Genomic DNA, 24,315 nt, shown 5'->3' with positions numbered 1-24,315 from the left:
GGATGGATGAGAGATGATAAAACTGATCAGCTCATTTTATAGATGGTTTAAGAGGAGGAAGAAGAGTTGGAAGTTTCTTCATTAATTAATCTAAAGTACAAGATTAACAGTTGACACATGAGCTATTAAGTGCTATTGCAAGATCCAGGTTTTGAGATTTAAAAAAGTATTTTCTATTTGTCACATGAGATTTTAAAATACCACTTGATTTCAGCTTTAAAAAAGAAAAGTATAAAAATAAACAAATCTGAGGTTATAACATAACAATAACGTGTTTTTCTCTAGTTTTTTAAGAAGGGAACTAAGATCTAGTAAATCAATCTGTGGCGTGATTCATTGAGCTCACAGGGTGATCTTCCACAACCGTTGATTTTCATAGATTAACTTCAACTGTTGAACTTTTCCTTAATATAGGGAAGTGCAAAATTCATACAGTATTTTTTTAAAAACGTAAATGACCTCTGAGTAGAAAATTATTTGACGGTCTTCTCTCTGTCTCTGTCTCTCTCTCTCTTTCTAAAACTTCTTTATCTAAAACTCAAAAAACATCACCACTTTTAGTGAGGCTGTGAAACTTGCAGATAAATGTGAAAATTTTACATTGGCAAATTCTTTTCCCTCTTTCAAACAAATGTTGATTAATTAAAGTAAACCTTATTAGATTTGGCAAAAAAAAGGTTCATTTTTGGTTGGATTTGAGCTGAGAATACTAATGCTTTTCATTCATGAACTTTGACAATGATCAGATTAAACTCAAAAAGAACAACAAATTCCAATGATAAGTTAAAGTGGCACCAAAACTTTTTTCTTGTTGTTGAAGGAAGTGGCACCAAAACTTGGACTTCAATATGTGAATCATTTAACTTAAAGAACTGCAGGTTATTTCATATTTGGGGTTGAATTTAACCTTTGATTGGAAACCATGCATCAAAAAAGTGAACGAGAGAAAAAAAAATTGCTCAAACCCAATCGAAAGTAAAAGATTGTGATTATGCTTATGGGAAAGAAGGAAGAAGGCGGCAATGCCGATTGAATGGTTAATTTGGCTGAAGAAGACGTGAAAAAGAAAACACTAGAACTGGTTAATTTGGCTGAAGAAGATATGAAAAAGAAAACCCTTGAAGATGTATTTTGTATGGTATTTGTGTAATTATAAATATGAAATGGGATTTATTAGTTATTGGCTTTTAACCACTTCTAATTTTAAGAAAAATACAACTGTACTTTTTAAGGACGTGTGGAGATGGACGGCTGTGGAGCTCGAGCTCACAAATCATCGTGTGAGCTCGAGCTTAATGAATCACGCCTCAATCTGAATTCAATTCCGAAAGATTAAATAAAACAACTGTGGGAGAATAAAAATTATACGTTTATTTTGGCATTCCTTTTGTTAGGTTAAAAGCCACGACAATAGCCAGCATTCAAGAGTGCGACTGTGCACAAGAACCGCCCATATCACAGGGCAAAACTCAATTTTTTTTTGGGTTATTTTCCAAATGGCCCCCAACTTTGTGACCAGCTTCCTGCCTAGCCCCCTACTTTAGCAAATATTCCCTTATGGCCCCTTTTTTCAGATTCCGTTATAACACCGTTAACTAGTCATATCTTCTCTCTGCCACCTCATCTTCTCGCCACCTCATCATCTTCTCCGGCAAAGGTTGCCGGCCGGCGACCTTCAAACATAAAAAAAAATTATTTATGTTCTCTCTCCTCTCTCTCTCTCTAAATTTATTTTTTCTTTTATTTTTTTCTCTCTCTCTAACAGATCTAGAGAGAGAGGGTCTGTTCTCACTAACAGACCATCAAAGGTCTGTTCGTGAGAACAGATCAGTCTGTAGTAAGCATTAGGGCGTTTTTTGCATTTAGAAGCCAAAATTTAGTACAAAACTGAATAAAGTATTGTTTGTTTGTGATTTACTAATCAGTTAGGAATGTTGGGGATCCTATATTATAATTATATAATATAATACAGACTAATTTTAGTAGCATCTAGTTTATTCTCTCACTCTCTCATCACCTCTTTCTCCAATAATAATTTATTTCTTCTTCTTCTTCTTCCATCTACTCTCTCTATCTCTCTCTAAAGTTCACTCATTTCTTTCTATCTCTCTCTAAAGTTCACACCTTTCTCTCTCCTAGGACTCGCTCTAAATACTCTAATGTTGTTTCAAAATTAATTGGAAGACATTAATGCCGGTAGGAGTAAAAGTGAATTCTTGAAACAATTTAGTGTTCTTCACTGTGGGTCTTGTCCTGCTTCTCTTTCTATCTATCATTATTTCTCTCTCTACTTCCTCCCCTGTTTCTGCAAATTCTTGTTTCATTTTCCCGAAATTTTCCATTCTAATCTTCAAATGAGAATACCCATTACCTGAAACAAGAAGAGGAAATCACTCAATATAGAAAATGGAACAGAGTAATTTCAATCGGATCAAATACACAGAGCATCATGGCTTCATTAAGATGCAATCAAAACCGTCGATGAGATCTACAAATTCATCTAACCGTCGAACGTAAACCAACCTAAAATCGTACGATTCTCAGTTACTGATGAAAACGCAACTGATTCTCACGAACAGACCTTCTCTCTCTCGAGATCTGTTCTAGAGAGAGAGAGAGAAAAAAGAAAAAAAAGGGAAAAAAAGTTTTAGAGAGAGAGAGAAAATAATTTTTTTTTTTTTTTATGTTTGAAGGTCGCCGGCCGGAAAATTGGCCGGCCGGCGACCTTCGCCGAAGAAGATGATGAGGTGGCGAGAAGATGAGGTGGCAGAGAGAAGAGATGAGATGGAGGAGAGAGAAAATATGACTAGTTAACGGTGTTATAACGGAATCTGAAAAAGGGGGTCATATGGGTATTTTGACTAATTTAGGAGGCTAGGCAGGAAGCTGGTCACAAAGTTGGGGGCCATTTGAGAAATTACCTTTTTTTTTTTTTTTGTTATATTCGACCTGATATTAGCTTCACTGTTATAAATATTAGATTTATGGTGGATGACCACCACACTTTGTAACTCTCACCACCATAAGTTCTCCACCATTACTTTGTATTCAAGCACCATTATTGTGTGACTATTGGTTATGTAACTCATCTAGCAAAAGGCCAATATAAAGAGGTCTCTAGCTAATGTAGCAATGTACCTAATGTGTACCAATATATCAAACTAGAGAAATCATCTACAAATATATGAATACAAATCAAGTTCTTCTTGTCTCTATATCTTTTGTCTATATTTCCATTGTTTTTCTTCTTCCCTCTTTTATTTTTCATAGATGAAAGGATTAACATTCCAATCTAATATGAATGTTAATGCAATTCATTCGATGGTAAGGTTAATGTAAGTTATATCTTCAAAAATAAATTAGTATTACTCTCATAACTAATATTTGGTTTTCTATGAATATATTCTAAGTGCCTATTTTGATAAAAAAAAAAATCTTTTTTTACAGATATATGACAATCAATAATTTTTTTAGATACATCTTAAGGATGATAAAATGATCTCATATTCAATTCTCCCATCTTTTAAGATCTACTAATAAAGATTCTTTCAAGAGAAAATTTAACCATTTGATTTTGGTTACAATGAAATTGAATCATCTATATGATATTACCAAAGAAGTTTGGTAACCATAGGAGTAAGTTAATTATCACCAAAACGGTGAACCCTTGCAAAACAAAATTTATTTACTCATTCCTGAAGAATGAAAAATATTGATATTTCAGTATTGGAATTACTTTCCATTGATTATTAAGAGATCACAACTGAACTTGTAAGAAAAGTACTTCATCGAGTTCTTATTGAAATGAAGTGGCAAAAATGAACATCTCATTTCACTGTATCAACATACAGTCTGATTAGATTTGAAAAAGTTCTTCACGGTGGAAGACAACCAATTTTTGTGAATTTCTTTTAAAGAGAATACAATATCACAATTTTGGCTGCACTTGTATTGCAATAAAATTTTAATCAAGTGGTGATAATATCTTTCTTTCGTGTCTATGGATGACGACGAGTTGAAAATTATTGGAAAATAAAATTTGTTGAATATCTTCTTTCATATTACACCTGAAGTTGTAATACACAAAGAAAGTGATGATGGACTTTAATAGAAAAAATCGCATGAAGATGACATCTCACATGTAATCAATCGCACCTGAAGTTGTTATTAGGACAAATTGCTCACACCTGAAGTTGTGATTAGATAACAATTTTGGTCCAACAGATCATATGATATAAAAATAGAAATCATTGTCTGAAGCAATTGATTTCTCTTTCGTTTATGTCGCATCCTTAAAGTATGTGCACATAAATAGGACGAAATCTATCGACATTAGGGAGAGGGAGTCTTATATTCAATGTCGTAAAATACTTCAAAAGTATCAAGTTTCTTCCATTTGCAATCAATGTACTTAGAGTTGTACCTCCAAACATAAATATTTTGCAGAGCTTAATATGCTCATACACGGACAAAGGTCATGAAATATGATCTGAGCTGATCAAAGTGACATATACTCCTGGAGAGTATATGAGAATCCTCCTGAAGAGGCTTTCAAATTAGAAATAAATGCGGTTCATGTTTTCAATAAAATTCTCTGAAGATGATATGAGTTAAATTAAAGAGACATATTGACCTTTTACGTTGGCACATATATGAGGTCAATGAACTATGTATGCTGTGAGAATTTAAGAAATCAAATAAATCATTTCGGACGATATATTTCTGAAAAATAGCTACTGAGAGCATATTGATTCAGAATTAGTAATTTGTCAACTTTTGATGAGATACTTCATTACTTGTGGATTTTTCTTACAAAATAATTAAGTCTTCAGACATGAAGTCGAAGCACCAACCAAGAATTACCCTGAAGGTAATAAAGTAGACATATGTAAGAAATGTCACTTAGTCTATAAAGGATTTGATGTCCACTTATAAAAATTCAATATGAATTACAAATCCTCGAATTATATTCTGAAGTATTTATAAATCCTATTCTGACTTCTTAAGAGATATAAAAGTTTGACAGTAGAGTATTGAAAAAGATTATTCGAGTAAAGAAAATCTTGAAAATGAACATATTCTGAAATACTAAAAAGCTATAAGCTTCAAAGCAACTCATATTGTTTTAACTTATCATATGTCATGGAAATTCAGGTCCTGAAGTACCTAATATAGTACAAACAATACATTATGTGTGTTGTAATGTGGTTTTAGAAAAGAACCATCATTCATATAAAAAAAAAGTCAATCGCGTTGTACTCTTTTTCCTTCGTCAAGGTTTTGTCCCATCGGGTTTTCCTTGTCAAGGTTTTAAAGAGGCAACTATGCGTGTTGAAAATTGTTATAATTTGTTTAAAAGTTGTAGTCTTTTTTCTTTTGTTCAGGTTGTGTCCCGTTTGATTTTCCTGACAAGGTTTTGGCGAGACAACTAGTCATCGAATGATGAGTTTAACACCTATTATGTGTTTGAGGTGGATTGTGCATGAAATTTATAACGCACATTGAAATGTGATTAGTACATTGATTTCACAAAATATTATAATTATCTTATCGATGTATATGACAAATATGAATCACTAGAAAGTGAGTTCAACTGGGATCCCTAAAAGATTTCACAAGTTTCAATCTAAAATATGCATAAACTTTAAAGCATTATATGAATGCAACTTGAAATGTCAAATGCTACTTATTATATTTGTGTTTATATACCAAAAGGAAGCTGACCATAACAAGTTGAACAATGTCCTCAACCTTCATGAGAGGAAGCAAGTTTATGAAGACACTGTATACTACATTTTCATACTGTACTATTTTTCTTTCGTTAAGGTTTTTTCCCACTGGGTTTTTCCTAACAAGGTTTTTAATGAGGCAGATTATGTGTTCATCAGAGATTTACAGGAAGAAAGGATTGTACACTTTTTCCTTCACTATGGTTTTGTCCCGTTGGGTTTTCCTAGTAAGGTTTTAATGAGGCTATTTCTGATGTGGTGGACATCCAGGGGGAGTGTTATAAATATTAGATTTATGGTGGATGACCACCACACTTTGTAACTCTCACCACCATAAGTTCTCCACCATTACTTTGTATTCAAGCACCATTATTGTGTGACTATTGGTTATGTAACTCATCTAGAAAAAGGCCTATATAAAGAGGTCTCTAGCTAATGTAGCAATGTACCTAATGTACCTAATGTGTACCAATATATCAAACTAGAGAAATCATCTACAAACATATGAATACAAATCAAGTTCTTCTTTTCTCTATATCTTTTGTCTATATTTCTATTGTTTTTCTTCTTCCCTCTTTTATTTTTCACAACATTCACATATTTTTAAGGTTTTTAATCAGCCCCACGTATTCCATGACGTACGGTGTATGTATTAAGGCTTTCATCTCATTCTCATCTAGTCTCTGAGTTTAATGCAAAAGTTTTGGTCATATTTGATTCCAAGCTACTAATTATGATATTCAAGTCTGAAACAATAGAACTTAACATGGATTCGATGGTGAATTGAAGTTTCGGTCATAAAACTAAATCTTTTATGGTTTATCTGATGACCTTAGAAAATTCTAACATATTATAGTTTTGATCCTATTTAGCTTCCTTTTAACCGACGACGATAGCCGTTCTACGATTGTCGTCCGCCAGAATCGAGGTTAATTTTTTTTTCTCCTTTATTTTCTTCTCTAATTTTCATATTTTTCAATAAATTTAGTCAAAGTTTGCCGACGAAACGTTTTGTCTTCCAATAAGGTTTCAACAACGGAGATTCTAGTTATCAATACTATTGTAATCGGTTTTGAGTTTTGAAAAGTTTTGTTATCAAGAAAGAAATTGCATTCACAATGATAATTCTTCTCTGTTCTTGGATTATATAATAATGATGGACGAATTATTTATAATGGGAAGGGAATTTTCAAACTTCATGAGTTCACTCGATGTTTTGAGAGTAAAATTTGTGTTCAAGTAAATCCAAAGTTTTTATGTTGAGTAGTAAATCCAAAGTTAGTTAATTATTGGTGCAGGAACGATAAAAACAAGGTAGTTTTGGTCTTCTTTTTCGTGATAATATCGGTCGTCATTGTTATCGTGGTTTGGAGTGCAAGGTTGATGTTTTCTTTTGTGATTTTGCTTGGTTTATCATCACAAATAAGTCGTGATGTTGTAATGGGCTTCTGAAGCCATTGTGATTAAGCTCATTAAGTGCAAAAGGCTTTTGAATCTAATGTGGTTAAGTCCATGTTTTTTTTTAAATGGATTCTGAGTCCACTGCATTATGCCATGTTTGCTTATTATTACTGCAGTAATATATCTATCGATCTACACCAAATCAAAGCTTGTTCATCAACCAATTCCAAGATTGCCTTAACAAAGAATGTGACAACCAATAACCCTTGGTTGGAGTGGTACGAGGTATAATCTTTCTCTTTAGAGGTCAAGGGTTCGAGACACACGCTGAACAATTCAAAAAAAAAAAAAAAAAAAAAAGAATGTGACGAAAGAATGGTCTCATCAAGTTATTTCCCAAATCGAACTTTCGGTTTGATTCTCTATTCAATTTGCGAGAGGATAATAAGAGTAAAAGTGAGATTCAAATCAAAGATTACTACCCAAGATTCAAATCAAAGGTTCTCTATTCAATTTCCCAAGATACACTGGAATTAGAATTGTTTCTTTAATTATAAACAAAGATGGAAGTATATGGTTTTTCTCGCTCAAAACCTAATCTTTTACACTTATACTAATCTTTTACGCTTATAAGGGTGAAGGTATGGAATATAGTCGTCTGTTCATCTCCCTATCTTTCAAACTCCAAAGCTAACCAACATATATATCCAAGCGCTCTCATGAACCAGGCTTAACGCGTGGGCCGTTCTAACGGGATTGAGACACGGGTCAATTTTTTGTAAACCCCAGGTTTGTCCAGCTATTTTGGAAGGGCTTGGCAAGCACAACCAGTCTCAAGCTTCTTGAGAACTCGACAGAATATTAGATCCGGGTGTTATGGCAATGTCTTGGGATTGGGGCATGAATCCCACCCTTGCACCCAAAACTTAGTGCTCCGAGTGTTGGGGTCCCTCCTTATAATAAAAGGACTCCTAACTGAAATAAGATTTTCCTTATTCCTTATTTGGGGAGAAATAGAATTTTCTATTTCTAGCCTAAAAAAGAATCCTATTTCTATTGGAATACCTCCTTATTTATCATTATAAATAGGGAATGAAAGGGAAGAAATTATTCAGACTTTCAGAACAGAGAGAGGCCTGAGAAAAAGAGATTTCTGAAGTGGTTCTTTCAAGAAAGATTATCCAAGAGTGTTTCTACACATCTTGACGAATTGGTTTATCCACCATAGGTTTGGTGAAGAATTGTGTAACCCATTATTTAATCATAGTGGAAGATTTCTGGACTAGGTCCCGTGGTTTTTTACCTTTTATCTTGTAGGGGTTTTTTTGCCACGTTAAATTATCTTGGTGTCTCTGCTATTACATCCACATCTTTTATCTTTATATTCCTGAACAAGTTAATTAAGTTATTTTTTCGTAACACTGAGTACGACCTAGTATATATATTGAAGTCATGACAAATGCACATCTTAAGATTTCTAAGAAGGTGAAAGTACTTTAACCATAATCGTTTATTCGATGTCATTTGATAACATGGTACATTTTAATAATTCAACATTAATTGATTGTTGATTCAAAGTAACTGTTCAAAAAAACATCTAATCATTACTTTCCTTTATTTGGTTTATCAACTGCATACTTGGAATACGGAGAAAATGAAGAGAACTAGCTTAGGTGGTCCTACAAGGAGAAAGTGGATTTCCGCACAGACCTTTGTTGCCTTTGAAGGAAGATGCTGGGATTTTGGCCTTATGAGGAGGGATTTTCCCACTCAGTTGGTTAAAGGATACATCAAATTGCTCAAGATTCTCTAAGTTTAGTACAACTGAGGGTATGTCTCCTGTAAGATTATTACCCGATAACACAATCGACGTTAAGTTGGAGTTGTTTCCGATCTCAACTGGTATCTTACCTGATAAGCCATTGTTCTTAAGCTCCAACATTTGCAGCCATTTCAGTTTTCCTAGAGAACTTGGTATGGACCCTCCTAAAGGATTATTAGATAGTACTAATTTATTAATTGCTTCCGTAGAAGGGAGGTCACCGACATGTTCATCTATGGAGCCAACAAACATGTTGTGGGAAAGATCAATAGTATAGTAGTTGGCAATGGAATCGGGAACATCTCTTGCAAAAATCGGAGAAATTCTTCCGGAGAAGTTGTTCGAATGAAGATCGAGGTTTTGGAGGTTATTTAAGTTCTTGAAGTCCCTTGGAATAGCTGAATGGAAACGATTATTAGATAGATTTAGGGAGTTGAGAGTAGAGATTTGGCATATCCACTTTGGTAGTTCTCCGCTTAGTCTATTACTTGATAAATCAAGGTTTTGCAATTGAGTAAATGGCCGGGATGACCATGATGGAAGCTTGCCAACTAAACCTATATTAGCCAACTTGATCTCGCTAATATTCTCAAAGTTTGTTAACCAATTTGGTAACCCAACTGAACCCAATGGATTGAATGACAAGTCTAGAGTTCGTAAGCCTCTCAATTTTCCCATTTGAGGAGGAAGTGGACCTGATAGATTGTTTCTTGAGAAATTTACATCTAGAAGCTTCTGAAGATTGCCGAAACTCGAAGGTATCTGACCAGAAATGTGATTATTGAATAGGCCTAAAATGGCTAGGTTTGTTAAATGGCCTATCGTCAAAGGTAACTTACCGGTTAGCTTGTTATTCTGAAGTTCCAGAGTGCTGAGGCTCTTGAGGTTCCCAATCAAAGCCGGTATACTACCAGTTAGCTTATTATCTGCTAATGAAAGGGACTCCAGGGAAACCAGATTTGAAATTGAACTAGGGATGTTACCAGATAGCCTATTTAGATTGAGCTGGAGTTGGACTAACTTGGATAATCCACCAATGGATCGTGGTATGGATCCGTTTAGCTCGTTAGCATACAAGTTTAGCGAAGTTAATTTCTTGAGAGCACCAATTGTGCTTGGGATTCTCCCAGAGAGTTTGTTTCCTTCTAAACCAAGAGTAGCTAATGACCGCAAGTTTCCAATAGTCGACGGAATGACACCCGATAGTTCATTATGATTTAGTTCAAGTTCGGCAAGGGATGTCATAGATGTGAAAATGGACGGTGGAATTGCACCTGACAGACCATTTTGACTGAGATAGAGTTGGACTAATTTGGACAATCCTCCAAAAGAGCGTGGAATCGATCCGCTTAGCAGGTTATTATACATTTGTAGATGAGTTAGGCTGGTGAGAGAACCCATTGAGCTAGGGATATTTCCAGAAAATTGGTTTAGATTAAGATTAAGGTGGGTTAACGACGCTAATTTTCCAATACTCGATGGAATGACACCAGATAGGTCATTTAAGCTCAGATTGATCTCCTTAAGGGATGACATAGATGTGAAAATAGAGGATGGAACACCGGTTACCTTATTGTTTTGGAGGTAAAGCGTATTGAGTTGATAAAGATGCCGGAAAGATGTGGGAATTGAACCTGAGAGCAGGTTGTCATCGAGAATGAGTTTAGTAAGGCTTGATAGTTTCCCAAGTTCGGATGGTATTTCTCCCTCCAAGTTCGCGAGCCCACTAAGGTTAAGAACACGAAGAAACGAAAGATTGCCGAGAGATGGAGATATAGTTCCCACCATATATATTCGCTCAATCTGTGCGGTAATTCCTACTCCACGTTCGAGGGTAATTACACGACCATTGGTGGGATCACAGGTAATACCATCCCATTTGGTGCAGCAATCAGTAGATTTATTCCAATTTCCTAGCAGTGATTCAGGCTCATAGGAAATAACTTTAGACTTAAAATCAAGCAAAGCTGCTCTGTCTATTTCATGGCATGCTTGGGTTGTCTTAGAAGATGTAGAGAGAATGGAGATATAGACTACTAAAAATAGGTAAAGTGAGAACTTCATTGTGGTAAAACTGATGGATGATAACTTGTGAAGTGATGAGCTCCTTTTATAGTTTCATTAATTAATCAAAGTACTGAAGTAGGGCAATTAAGATTAAAAATTCTGACAGATGACTAGATCATTACCATGACAACTACTACATGATAGTGCCATAGAGGTTTGGAGATTTGAATTTATTACTTTAATATTGTCAATTATTGAGTTCATATATAATAAAAACATGTGCTTAATATGATACTAAGCGTGTCTTTAGCTTTAATTATCTTAAGAAGGTATTCGTGATCTTGCGAATCTTAATTTAATGATGAAGAGAAATAAAATAGAAGTAATCTTAGAGAACATCGAGATAGGAGACGGATCTGAGAAGAAGGGATACGCCGATCAAGATTAATCCAAGATATTGAAAGATAATTTATTATATTAGAATATCTCTTGTAACTCTCTAATGATAATACTAAACAGATATGCAAATCCGAAACCCCAATTTCTCTATAAATAAGAGATGGGTTCGACAAGTTTAATAATTCCATTATGGTAACGAATCACCACAACTGGGAGGAATAAAGTATGTAACGGTTGTGGCTTATCTAAGAATGTAGATCGTGAATTTCCAACTGATTCTCATTAAATATGGTGTTCTTTGTTTATGTGTATAAGACAATGAGAAGGAAATGAGACAATACCTATTGAGCCTGCATCTCCAATTGAGCCAACATCTCCTATTGAGCCCGCATCTCCAATTGAGCCAGCACCACCTATTGAGCCTGAACCTCAGCATCCCATGACTACAAGAGCTCGAAATGGTATTGTTAAGCCCAAGCATATATCTGACTTTGTGGCTTATCACTCTATTCATTCTTCTTTTATGACACTTCTTATTGATAAGGTTGAGCCTACCAGTTATACTGAAGCCTCTAAGGACACAGAATGATGTAAGGCAATGGCAGATGAATTTTCAGCTCTTCAACAGAATAAGACTTGGTCATTGGTTCCCCCTCAACCTTCTATGAATATTTTGGGGTGTAAATGGGTGTATAAACTCAAACACAGGGCTGATGGTTCTTTGGAAAGACATAAAGCCAGACTTGTGGCTAAGGGCTTCAATCAACAAAGTGAGATAGATTACACTGAGACTTTTAGTCCAGTAGTTAAAGCTACAACAATAAGGATAGTTCTCTCTATTGTTGTCTCTAATAATTGGTGCATTAGGCAATTGGATGTATCCAATGCCTTTCTTCATGGACTCTTAGAGGAAGATGTTTATATGAAACAACCTCAAGGATTTGTGGATCCTCAATTCAAAGATTATGTATGTCATCTTCATAGGTCTTTATATGGTTTGAAACAAGCCCCAAGAGCTTAGTTTCAGAGATTTGGTGCCTTTTTGGAGAAATTTTGGTTTCTTAAGAGTCAATCTGATCACTCCATGTTCACTCTTCACCAGGGCAGTGATAGGTTGATTCTCCTTCTCTATGTTGATGACATCATTTTGACAGGTTCTTCTTCAACTCTCATTACTTCTCTTATTCAGACCTTGTCTTCTGAATTTGTTATGAAAGATTTGGGGGACTTGCATTATTTTTTGGGTATAGAAGTTGGAAAAAATATGCTCTACTTCTTCTTTACTTCTGACTCAGAAGAAATACACTATGCAATTGTTAGATAAAGCAAATATGATTGGTTGCAAACCAAGTTCAGTGCCTATTCCAAGTGGCCAGAGAGTTTCTAAAACTGATGGTGTTCTTCTTAGTGATGCTGAATCATATAGGAGGACTCTTATTGGTGGCTTACAATACTTAACTCTTACTCGACCTGATATCTCCTTTGGGGTCAACTACCTTGCTCAGTTTATGCATCAACCTACTACTATTCATATGCAACCAGTGAAAAAGGTTCTTAAGTACTTGAAAGGTAGTTTGGGAGATGGTCTAACCTTTAGTCCTGGTTCTATTCATGAGCTTAAGGTGATTTGTGACTCAGATTGGACAGGATGTCCAAACACAAGGAGGAGTACCAATGGTTTCTGTGTTTATTTGGGTCCCAATCTTGTCAATTGGTCCTCCAAGAAGCAACCTACTGTTGCTCGATCCTCAACTGAGGCTGAGTACAAAGCTTTGAGTGTGGCTGCCTCAGATGTGCTGTGGATTTCATATCTCATGGAAGAACTTGGCTTCTCTCTTGCACAACCTTATACTCTGTTTTGTGATAATATGGGAGCAAAGAATCTAGCTCAGAATCCAATCTTTCATGCTCGCACAAAGCAAATAGAGGTAGATTATCACTTTGTACGTGATCTTATAACTCAAGGTGTTTTGAAGATTGAGTTTGTGCCTACTGCTCAGCAAGTGGCTGATATATTAACCAAGGGGCTGCCTAAGGATCTCTTTGTTCAACTCAAGCACAGCCTGATGCCTTCTTCTATCACTCCAGCATCAGTCTGAGGGGAAGTATAAGACAATGAGAAGGAAATGAGAATTCATTTCATTTCACTTTAATTTCTGTTGAATTTCTGTTACATTTGTAACTAACCTTTCTCTCTCTATAACTGCCATAATGGGCGTTATCTCTCTCTCTCTAATCTCTATAAATAAGAGATGAGAAGATAAATTGTAATCACTTGTTCTAATACTAATAAACTTTAACTCTTCTTCCTCACTCTCTCTCTAAAATTCTACAATGTGCATGTATGTGATTTTAACAGAGAACTACTAGGTCAACAACCGTTGGTTGGAATGATAAGAGGTATAATCTTCCATCCTAGAGGCCAAAGGTTCGAGACACGCTGAACGATTAAAAGAAAAGGAAAAACAAAGAGAACTACTAGGTTTATAAATGCAATGTGACAACGAATAATTAACAACAAAATAAAGAAAATCTAGGACAATAAAAGCAGATTCCATCATTATTCATTAAGCTATTAATAATGGGATATCAGTACAAATATGAGTTGGAGAGTTCACTATCACATTTGTTAAATGCTTTTGGCCATCTAGGTTTTGAGATTCGCAAAACTATTTAGACTTGTCACTGTTAGCCGATAATTATATTCCACAATATTATCGGTCCATTATTGTATATTCTCTATATTTCCTTCCGTAATTATCTCGATGTATATTTAGCTATTTCCGTATTTAACCCATTCCATTGTAACTATATATACACATTGTGATCAATGAAATAAGCAAGGGTTTACATTACCTTACATGGTATCGAGCTTTCTAGGGTTTGTTTTCGATCAAACCATTGCCGTCCCATCCCTTCTTGCCAGATCTCGATCGGCTCTTTCAACCCTCCATTCTTCCCATGGCCGACAAAGCTCTTTCTTCATCCAATGAAGCAACCACTCACAAATCACTTCACCCAGTTTATACGGTATCAAACATTCAACATAAGGTACGTATCCTTGATGGTACAAAAGTTTCATATTCCTTATGGGTTAAACTGTTTACTCTCCATGCAAAAGGTTACAATGTTCTTTGTCACATCGACGGTTCGCCGTCACCCGATAAGGAATCTGCCGAGTTTGCTTCATGGGAGACCATTGACTCCATTGTTTTACAATGGATCTATGGTACTCTCTCGGATGATCTACTTGTCCGCGTCATGGCCGATGAATCCACAGCATTAGAAGCTTGGTTACGGGTAAAACACCTCTTTAGAAATAACAAAGGACCCCGATCTCAAGCCCTACAACATGAACTAGCCAACCTTACCTTAGCTTCCATGCCTTCACTTGATGCGTATTGTCAAAAGATACGTGACTTAACCGACCAACTATATGCCCTAGATTTTCCCATGAACGATCAACAAAGAGTACTCCATCTCGTTAAGGGCCTTCCCAAGGAATTCGACACTATAGCCTCCATCTTGAATAATTCTTTACCTACTTGGGAAGACGCCATTGACCAACTCAACTCCGAGGCCGGTCGTCTCAAAACACGGGATGCCGTTACCAAAAACCCCGCCATTGCGGCTGCCATACCAACTTCCAACCCAAACCCTAACCACAACCGCAACCCTAACAACAGGCCTAATAACCGTCCAAACTACCGACCCAATAACCAAACCAACCGTAGCCCTTCCTACCACAATACCCGCAACCCACCTAACCCACCCCAACACACCTACAACCGGCCTGTTACCCATCAACCTACATACCCAAACCACCAACATCAACAACCCTATTACCCACCGTATTGGGCTCCTCCATACTGGACTCCACCCCCATGTCCTTACCCTACCCAAAATTGGTCTCAACCTTGGCACCCGCAGGCTCCCCCTCAGTCCCCTAATAACCATGGCATTCGTCGGTCGGCTCAAGCAAATCTGGCAGAAGTAGATCCCCTTGAACCAACTCAACTTGCTGAAGCTGTTCATGCCCTCTCCGTGGATTCAGATGAAAGTAATGACCCGTGGAATTTTGATACAGGTGCTTCTTCTCATATCTCTTTCAATAAGAATAATATTGACACTTTTTCTACGATTGCACCAATAGCGTCAATAATTGTTGGTGATGGCAATAAACTTCCAGTTATGGGTTCGGGACAATCCACCCTTCACTTTGCCTCTAAACCCCTTTATCTTAAAAATATCCTTTTTAATCCCAACATTGTCAAAAACCTTATTTCTGTTCGTCAATTCAATATTGATAATTACACCTCTATTGAATTTGACCCCTATGGTTTTTCTGTGAAGGATTTCAAGGATGGCACGATCCTGAGTCGTCACAACAGTACGAGTGACCTGTACCCGCTCACCCAAAATGCTTCCGCCACTGCTTGTTTTGCCTCTACCCAAGACTCTCCTTGCTGGCACAATCGACTCGGTCACCCGGGTCAACCAGTTATGGATTTTCTTCGTTTGAATAAATTTATTTCTTGTAATAAACAGAAGTGCTCATCTCTCTGTCAGGCTTGTCAGTTGTCGAAACATAAACGACTACCTTTTTCTGATTCGAGTACTCATACTTTATGTCCTTTCTCGTTATTACATTGCGATTTATGGACTTCACCTTTGTTAAGTCATGCGGGCTATAAATATTATTTAGTAATTATTGATGACTTTACTCAATACACAAGGGTTTATCCCCTCCGTTTTAAGTCGGAAACATACACCAAAATCACTCATTTTCACCAATTCGTCACCACCTTATTTCGCCTACCCATCCAAGCTATACAGTGTGACATAGGAGGAGAATTTGACAACACCAACCTTCACAACTTCTCTTCTCAACATGGCATCCAGCTTCGCTTTTCTTGCCCGCACACATCTCAACAAAAAGGCAAAGCGGAGCGCATGATTCGTCGTCTTAACGAAATCATGTTCACCCTTCTCACCCATGCCTCTCTTCCCTCCAACTTTTGGGTTGAGGCCCTCCATACAGCCAGCTACCTTCATAACATTCTTCCCACCAAACTGCACCAAAACCGCACTCCCTTGTCCCTCTTGTACCTTCGGGAACCTTCCTACGACCACCTTCGCGTCTTCGGAAGCTTATGTTACCCCAACACCTCGGCCACTCGGCCCAATAAACTCACCCACCGAGCCACCCCGTGTCTCTTCCTCGGCTATCCGGCCAACTTCCGCGGTTATCGTTGTCTTGAACTCTCCTCGGGAAAAACCATCTTCTCTCGTCATGTCACCTTCGACGAGACCAGTTTCCCGATGAACAACCCTCAAACACCTCCACCCTCCCACGATTTTCTCGACCCCAATCCCCTTCTCTTTGACCCAACCTATTTTACCTCTATCCAACCCACTGCCCGATCCTCATCCGACCAACCAAACCCGGACCGAAACCCTACCCCACCCAACTCCGCTCCACAACCAGCCCAACCCACTCCCTCCACCTCCTCATCCACCCCACCCATCGACCACACTGTCCCACCTGACCCCTCCCCCAACCCATCCGCAACTCCACGTTAACCCGGACTGTCCCACCAAATGCAAACTCGCTCACGTTCGGGCATCTTCAAACCCAAACTTCCCTACTCCCTCCATACCCGTACCTCACCCACCATGTCACCTCTACCGAAATCCCATCTAACCGCCCTATCCGCCTAACTGGAAACTTGCCATGACCGACGAATATGAAGCTCTATTGGCCAACAATACGTGGGAACTTGTCCCTCGACCACCTGATGTCCCGGTTATACGATGCATGTGGCTTTTCAAACACAAGTTTCACGCGGATGGATCTCTAGAACGTCATAAGGCCCGTTTGGTAGTAAATGGGAAAAGCAAAACAGTGGGTGTCGACTGTGATGACACATTCAGCCCGGTTGTCAAACCCACCACCATTCGCACGGTGCTCAGTCTTGCTATTTCGCGTGGTTGGTCGACTCACCAACTTGATGTTAAAAACGCGTTCCTACATGGGCACCTGAAGGAAACCGTATACATGTTTCAACCCCCTGGGTTCACCTCCACAACCAATCCCAAATTTGTATGCTAACTTAAGAAATCTTTATATGGTCTAAAGCAAGCTCCACGAGCTTGGTATCAGCGTTTTACAGGTTATCTACTTAAGTGTGGCTTCAGGAGAAGTGTCTGCGACACATCCCTTTTCATCTATCACCATGGGGACCAGATGGCTTATCTGTTACTGTATGTTGACGACATTATTTTGACTGCCTCCAGCGATCAACTGCTCCAGAACATCATTAAGTCACTTACTGCTGAATTCAAAATGACTGATCTGGGGACTCTACATCATTTTTTGGGTATTGCTGTAACCAAACAAGCTAACGGGTTATTCCTATCTCAATCAACTTATGCAGCTGATATTTTATCTCGAGCAAACATGTCTAACTGCAAACCCGCTAGCACCCCTGTCAAAGTCGGATCTAAACTTAGCGCCGACAGCGGCCCCACTTTTACAGATGGTTCTTTATACAGGAGTTTGGCCGGGGCTTTACAGTATCTCACGATTACCAGACCCGACATCGCCTACGCCGTGCAACAGGTTTGTCTATTCATGCACGCTCCTCGAGAACCACATTTTCAGTTTCTGAAACGGATCCTTCGCTACATTAAAGGCACCTTAGATCAAGGTTTACTACTTTCCCCGTCGTCTTCCACAGAATTGACTGCCTTCTCTGATGCTGACTGGGGTGGGTGCCCTGACTCTCGTCGTTCCACCTCCGGTTACTGTGTTTATCTTGGATCCAACTTGATCTCCTGGTCTTCTAAGCGACAATCCACTATTTCAAGATCCAGCGCCGAAGCCGAATATCGCGCCGTGGCAAACACCGTTGCAGAACTTAGCTGGGTTCGTAATCTTCTACTGGAATTACATATCCCTGTTCGCCACGCCTCCATCATCTACTGTGACAACATCTCGGCTGTTTACCTCTCCGACAATCCAGTTCAACACCAGCGCACAAAACATATCGAATTGGATATCCATTTTGTCCGAGAAAAGGTCCGTCTTGGATCCGTCAAGGTCCTCCACGTCCCTGCTGATTATCAATATGCCGACATCTTCACCAAAGGCCTGCCGAAGCATTTGTTTCACAATATTATCGGTCCATTATTGTATATTCTCTATATTTCCTTCCGTAATTATCTCGATGTATATTTAGCTATTTCCGTATTTAACCCATTCCATTGTAACTATATATACACATTGTGATCAATGAAATAAGCAAGGGTTTACATTACCTTACAGTCACATGAGCATATAAAATAGCAACTTGATTTCAGCTTTAATATAGTACGGAGGCCTGGAGGAGTCCATGACTTCGTAAGTCTTCCATTTGACGAAGATATATATAAATGAATCTAAAGGTTATAACATAACAAGAACGTGCCTTTCTCTATAATCTAAGAAAAAATATGTGTGTATTTTGCTTTGTTGTTTATTTCATTGAAAGTGTAATTATGTTAATAAGTCTTGAGCTTATAGTCCAAAAAACGACCCTTAAACACACATTTAATCCTCTCTAATCTTAAAATGAGCTTATAAACCAAAATATTAACATAAATGAAAATCTAGTCATTTTGTGTCCATCTCTAGAGAAAACACAAATCCCTAGAATTCATATTAAATCATAATACCTAAACTAACCTTCTATATAAACAAACACTTATTTTCCTTCAAAATCCCCAAATATCTGTTTCCTATTTTTATCTCTCACCTTCTCTCTCCAATTACGATACTATTAACAGAAATCACTACCTTCATTCTTATCCAAAAACGAACACCATTACTTTTTTCTCTCTAAAACCGAATCCTCTATTCATCCTCCATTTTTTATTCTCGAAAACCTGCTTCATCTTCATTAGATCAGCTGAAATCTTCATCGTTTTTTCGATTTCCATCATCAAAGGACTCAGTTTATACCATTGTTAAGATCAACAGTTGCTTCCGAGGTTAGTAACAAGTTTAATCTTTCTTTTAATGTTTTTCATCATCATCTTTAAAGATATTTATGATTTTCAATATAATCGGTTTCACCTCTGTATTGAAGATCTATCACATTGGCAAGATATCTACGAAAGATCCTTGAACTTAGGAACTTTCATCTATCCTGAATCCGAGATAAACACAAAGGGAAAACTTCTCTCTAGGGCAATCACCGCCGCTTCTTAAGCCTATAAAAGGCCCCTGATGGCGGTCAAAAGTCAGCTGACTTTTGATTTACATTAGCACATATTTTCTAGTCTAAGTTATGATCATTATCTTGCATTAATCTTTTGACCTTTTGTTTAAGTTCCTAAGCAGTTTAGGAGTCTTTCCATATTTCTGTGTTAGCATTAAAGGTGAGTTAAGTCGTTTGCCTTTTGAGTTCTACTTTCTCTATATAGCTGTAATTCTTAATCGATGGAAGGAAGTTTTTCTGGGTTTTATTTTCCGCAAGAACTATCTTGTTTCGAGTGAGTGGTTCCTCTACAATCAAGTGTGTGGCTTGATCGCGTGAGAGCATCCGCGATTAGCAACGTAAAGTGAGATCCGTTGCCTCTCTTAGTCTCTTTTATTGTCAACTACCTTCCTAATTGTAGGATACAGCCTGCACCAGCCCCCAAATCGTCCTTCAAAGGACACGATAAAAAAAACCTAGAAGATCACAAGAAACTCTGAGTTCCCACAACTCGCCCCCCAAAAGGATCAATCAATATTTATTCTTTTACTGCAAAGAACACCCTGACTATCTTGAACGTCGGAGCGGCTTTCGAACCCTTTGGGAACAAATGAATAGGAGCAGTAAGCAGGAGCAAGGCGTAAGGAGCGGGAGCAAGGAGCTAGGAACAGGAACAAGGAGCAAGGAGCAAAAAAACAGAGAACCAGAACTGGAGGCAGAAACAACGGATAAAATCTAACCTGACTTAACAGAACATTCAACTTAGCGGAGACTGTCATGCATCAACTCCCTGTTTCATGCTGGTATAGCGGATAACAATTTTTTGACATCAGCAGAAAATACTATAATATTTCACAAAAAAACTACCCAAAAAAATGCTAAGAACACTTGTAGTAGTGAAAATACTATAATATTTCACAAAATAACTAAGCAATCATTACACAAACACCTGACTTTATTAATCGAACATTTCACAAAATGCTTATGTAACTAAAATAGTTCCTCAAACATTTTTATAAATGCAAACAACTTTTCTTACTTGGGTTGTCACCACCATCTTAGATTTGCCTCGTTTGGAGGCCGGTTCACTTGTTCTTCCCTCACTAGCCCTCTTCCTAGGGCTAGATCTTAGAACAACCGCTTCTGTTACGGCTTTTGACGAAGCAGTTTGCTTGGTTGCTGCCGATTTCACCATTTTTTTTAAATCGTCTGTAGAGAATGAAATGTTTAAATCTGTAATGAAATACATTCAGCAAAACCCAAAATGTCTGAAACGAAACTGTAAATATTTAAAAAACTACCTAATGTTTTAAGAGAAACAAACCCTAAATATTTAAAAAAAAAAATCCCTAATGTTTGAAACAGGACCCTAAATGTTTAAATCAAAACCCTAAATCTAGAGACAAAACCCTAAATGTTTAAATCAGCAAATCCCTAAATTTTTCAAACAAATTCCCAAATGTTAGAAACAAAACCCAAAATCTTGAATCAAAAGCTAGATTTATAAATGTTTTCCAACATTTAATAACAAAAGACTAGATTTAGAAACATTTCAGAAAATTTTAACTTACAAAAACCCCAACATAATTCTCTTGCTTCTGTAAAAAATCGACAAGAACCCTAAAGATTCTTTTATATCTAATGAATGGATGATTCAGAAAGACACAACCCTAAACTCTTCGGTTCTTTGTTTAGAAAATGCACCTAAAGATTCTTAAGCGAAACGATTCACTGTTTCAAACGTTAACTGTTTTCGATTTAGGAGAGATTCAAGCTGTAGATGCTTGGAGCAGACTACCGAATGTAGAGAGAGAAAGAGTGTAATGTTTCGTTTTGGTTTTCTAAGGTAATGAAGAGAGAGAGAATGCAAAAAGTTTTTCAAAAGGTCACTTCTCAGAGAGGCACGTGCTTTTGGGTCTTGGTTTTCGCAAATGGAAGGCTGAAAAGAAATGGGCGGGAAATGGTGGGAGGGATACTTGAGGAAGGGTAATGATCTTACGAGGTTAATATGGTATTTTCAACTTTTGGGTTTTTTTTTTAAATAATATTCCGGGTTGGGTTTGGTTTGGTATTTTGGGCCGAATTTTGGGCTTCAAAATTTTCCTCTCAAGTTTAAAAGCCCACTTTCAACACAATTGTTTAGTTCAGCTAATGTTTGGCCAGGATTAGAATTCGTAGCCGACGTTAAAAATGTTTATGACTTCATATTAATTGAAACTGACATTTTGAGAAAATGGGTACAAGCAAAAGTAAATCTAACGACTTGTCAACAACTCTTGGTTGGAGTGGTAAGAGGTTTAATCTTTCACTTTAGATGTCAACTCTTCGAGGCACGCTGACAATTAAAAAAAAAGAAAAAAATCTAACGACTTGTTTCCATAAATTAATTCATTCATAAACTGCTAATTTCGAACATTAAAACTACCAAAGGTGCAAAAGCTACCTTAGGTGGTCTTGCAAGGAGGAAGTGGATTGCCGCATAGACCTATGTTGCCCTCGAAAGAAGATGCTGAGATATTGACCTTATGAGGAGGTATTTTTCCGCTCAACTGATTCATGGATACATCAAATTCCTGAAGTTTCGACAAGTTTAGTACCCCTATAGGTATGGCTCCGGTGAGCTTGTTGTATGATAAAATGACCGACTTTAACTCTGTCGCCTTGCTCAGCTCAACTGGTATCTTCCCTACTAGGCCATTGTTTTTTAGCTCCAAAGTTTCTAAAGACTTAAGTTCTGCTAGCGAACCAGGTATTAACCCTCCTAGTGGATTATTAGATAGTACCAATTTCACCACTGACTGCATAACAGTCTGATTTCCAACATATTGTAAAATAGGACCCGAAAACAAGTTACTAGAGAGATCAATAAACTTGTAAAATCCATATTCTGTTGAAGTTAACTTTGTGAAAATTGCCTCCATTCCTCCGGTGAAGTTGTTTGAATGAAGATCAAGGTCTTCGAGGTTTGCTAAGCTCTTGAAGTCGTTTAGGATAGCCGAACGAAAAACGTTGTTAGATAAGTTTAAGTAATTGAGAGTAGTGATTCGGCATATCCACTTTGGTAGTTCTCCGCTTAGTCTATTACTCGATAAATCCAGTCTTGTCAACCGAGTAAATGGTGATAGCCATGAAGGAAGCTGACCAACTAGTCCTGTATTAGCAAAGTTGATCTCATACATATTATGTAATTCGGGTAACCAATTGGGGAGACTAACTAGACCTAATGGATTGAATGACAAGTCCAGGGTTTGTAAGCTTCTCAATTTCACCAATTGGTGAGGAAGTGGACCTGATAAATTGTTATTTGAAATACTAACATCTTCAAGTCTCTGAAGATTTCCAAAACTTGAAGGTATTTTGCCTGAAATATGATTGTTCGATAATAACAAGTCGGTTAGGCTTTGAAGTTTTCCAATGGATGTCGGTATACTACCCGTTATTTTGTTATTACAGAGGTCCAACCATTGGAGGTTCTTGAGGTTTCCAATTGATGTTGGTAAATTACCAGTTAGCTTGTTATTAGATAAATTGCAAACAGAAAGAGAAACTAGGTTTGAAACTGAACTAGGAAGATTACCGGATAGCCTATTTTCATTCATATAAAGGTTGCCTAATTTGGATAATTGTCCAATGAAGTGTGGAATAGATCCGTTGAGTTGATTCTCCGACAAGTCTAGATAAGTCAAGTACTTGAGATTACCAATTGAGCTTGGGATTCTTCCTGATAGATTGTTATGAGTGAGAGCAAGATAACCTAACGACTCTAATTTTCCGATCGTTGGGGGAATGACACCAGATAATTCATTATAACGCAAATCAAGATCAATAAGAGATGTCATAGTATCGAAAATTTGGGACGGTATAGCACCTGATAAACGATTGCTGTGGAGGTAAAGCTGATTGAGTTGGTGAAGGTGTTGGAAAGATGTAGGTATTGAACCAGATAGGCGGTTGAAAGTGAGATAGAGTACAGTAAGGTTTGTTAGGCTTCCAAGTTGAGGTGGTATTTCTCCACTCAACTCGAGGATACTTAGATCAAGACTTTGAAGAAAAGAAAGATTGCCAATAGATGGAGATATAGTTCCGACTATCCCTCTAGAAACGTTCATGTCGTTGCTAGAAAACTTACCTTGACGTTCAAGGGTAACGACACGGCCCGTGGCAGGATCACAAGTAATACCATCCCATTTGGTGCAACAATCAGTGGATTTCTTCCAAGTAACTAACTGTTGATTTGGATCATTGGTGATCTTAGACTTGAAATCAAGCAAAGCTGCCCTGTCCATACTATGACATGCTTGAGTTGTCTTTGAGAATGTTGTGAAGGAGAAAAAGATGAGTAGAAAGACGAAAAATGAGTAGCATGTGATCATGATTTTACAAAACTGTAGTAGTGTAATGAAAATAAGCACAGTTAATGCCTTAAGTTGCTGGATGATTGAAAGATGAAAAACTTAGGTCTTTTCAAGGAAGGTTCAACAACATCAAGACTGGTAGTAATCAATAATATATGATAATTTACAAAAAAAAAGAAAAACAATTCAATTGACTAAGATAGAACTTGGGACTTCCATGATGGATGTAAATTCAAATTGTATAAAAGAGAGAGACAAATGAGAGTGGAAAAGTGGGAAAGAGGTTGGAAATTAAGGGAAAAGGTAAGACCCACTTAAGACATGTTTTGTCAAAGTCCATTAAAGAACTCAAACCTAGTTTG

The 24,315-nt window shown here is 37.4% G+C and overlaps 2 protein-coding genes across 2 annotated transcripts; both read right to left on the bottom strand.

Moving 5' to 3' along the window:
* Positions 1-8,622: 8,622 nt before the first annotated feature.
* On the bottom strand, positions 8,623-11,152 carry LOC147533574 (uncharacterized). The gene has a single exon (XM_086648098.1). It carries the CDS (start codon positions 11,014-11,016, stop codon positions 8,800-8,802), a length of 2,217 nt encoding a protein of 738 aa, XP_086504224.1. The 5' UTR covers positions 11,017-11,152; the 3' UTR covers positions 8,623-8,799.
* A 10,842-nt stretch (positions 11,153-21,994) lies between these two features.
* Positions 21,995-23,944, bottom strand: LOC147533573 (uncharacterized). The gene has a single exon (XM_086650044.1). It carries the CDS (start codon positions 23,882-23,884, stop codon positions 22,043-22,045), a length of 1,842 nt encoding a protein of 613 aa, XP_086506170.1. The 5' UTR covers positions 23,885-23,944; the 3' UTR covers positions 21,995-22,042.
* Between the last annotated feature and the right edge of the window lie 371 nt (positions 23,945-24,315).

The sequence above is a fragment of the Eschscholzia californica genome, unplaced genomic scaffold (genome assembly GCF_041429995.1).
Source record: "Eschscholzia californica isolate CP2 unplaced genomic scaffold, dmEscCali1.0.p SCAF_6, whole genome shotgun sequence".
Lineage (NCBI taxonomy): Eukaryota > Viridiplantae > Streptophyta > Magnoliopsida > Ranunculales > Papaveraceae > Eschscholzia > Eschscholzia californica.
This window is presented reverse-complemented; position numbering and strand designations above follow the sequence as displayed.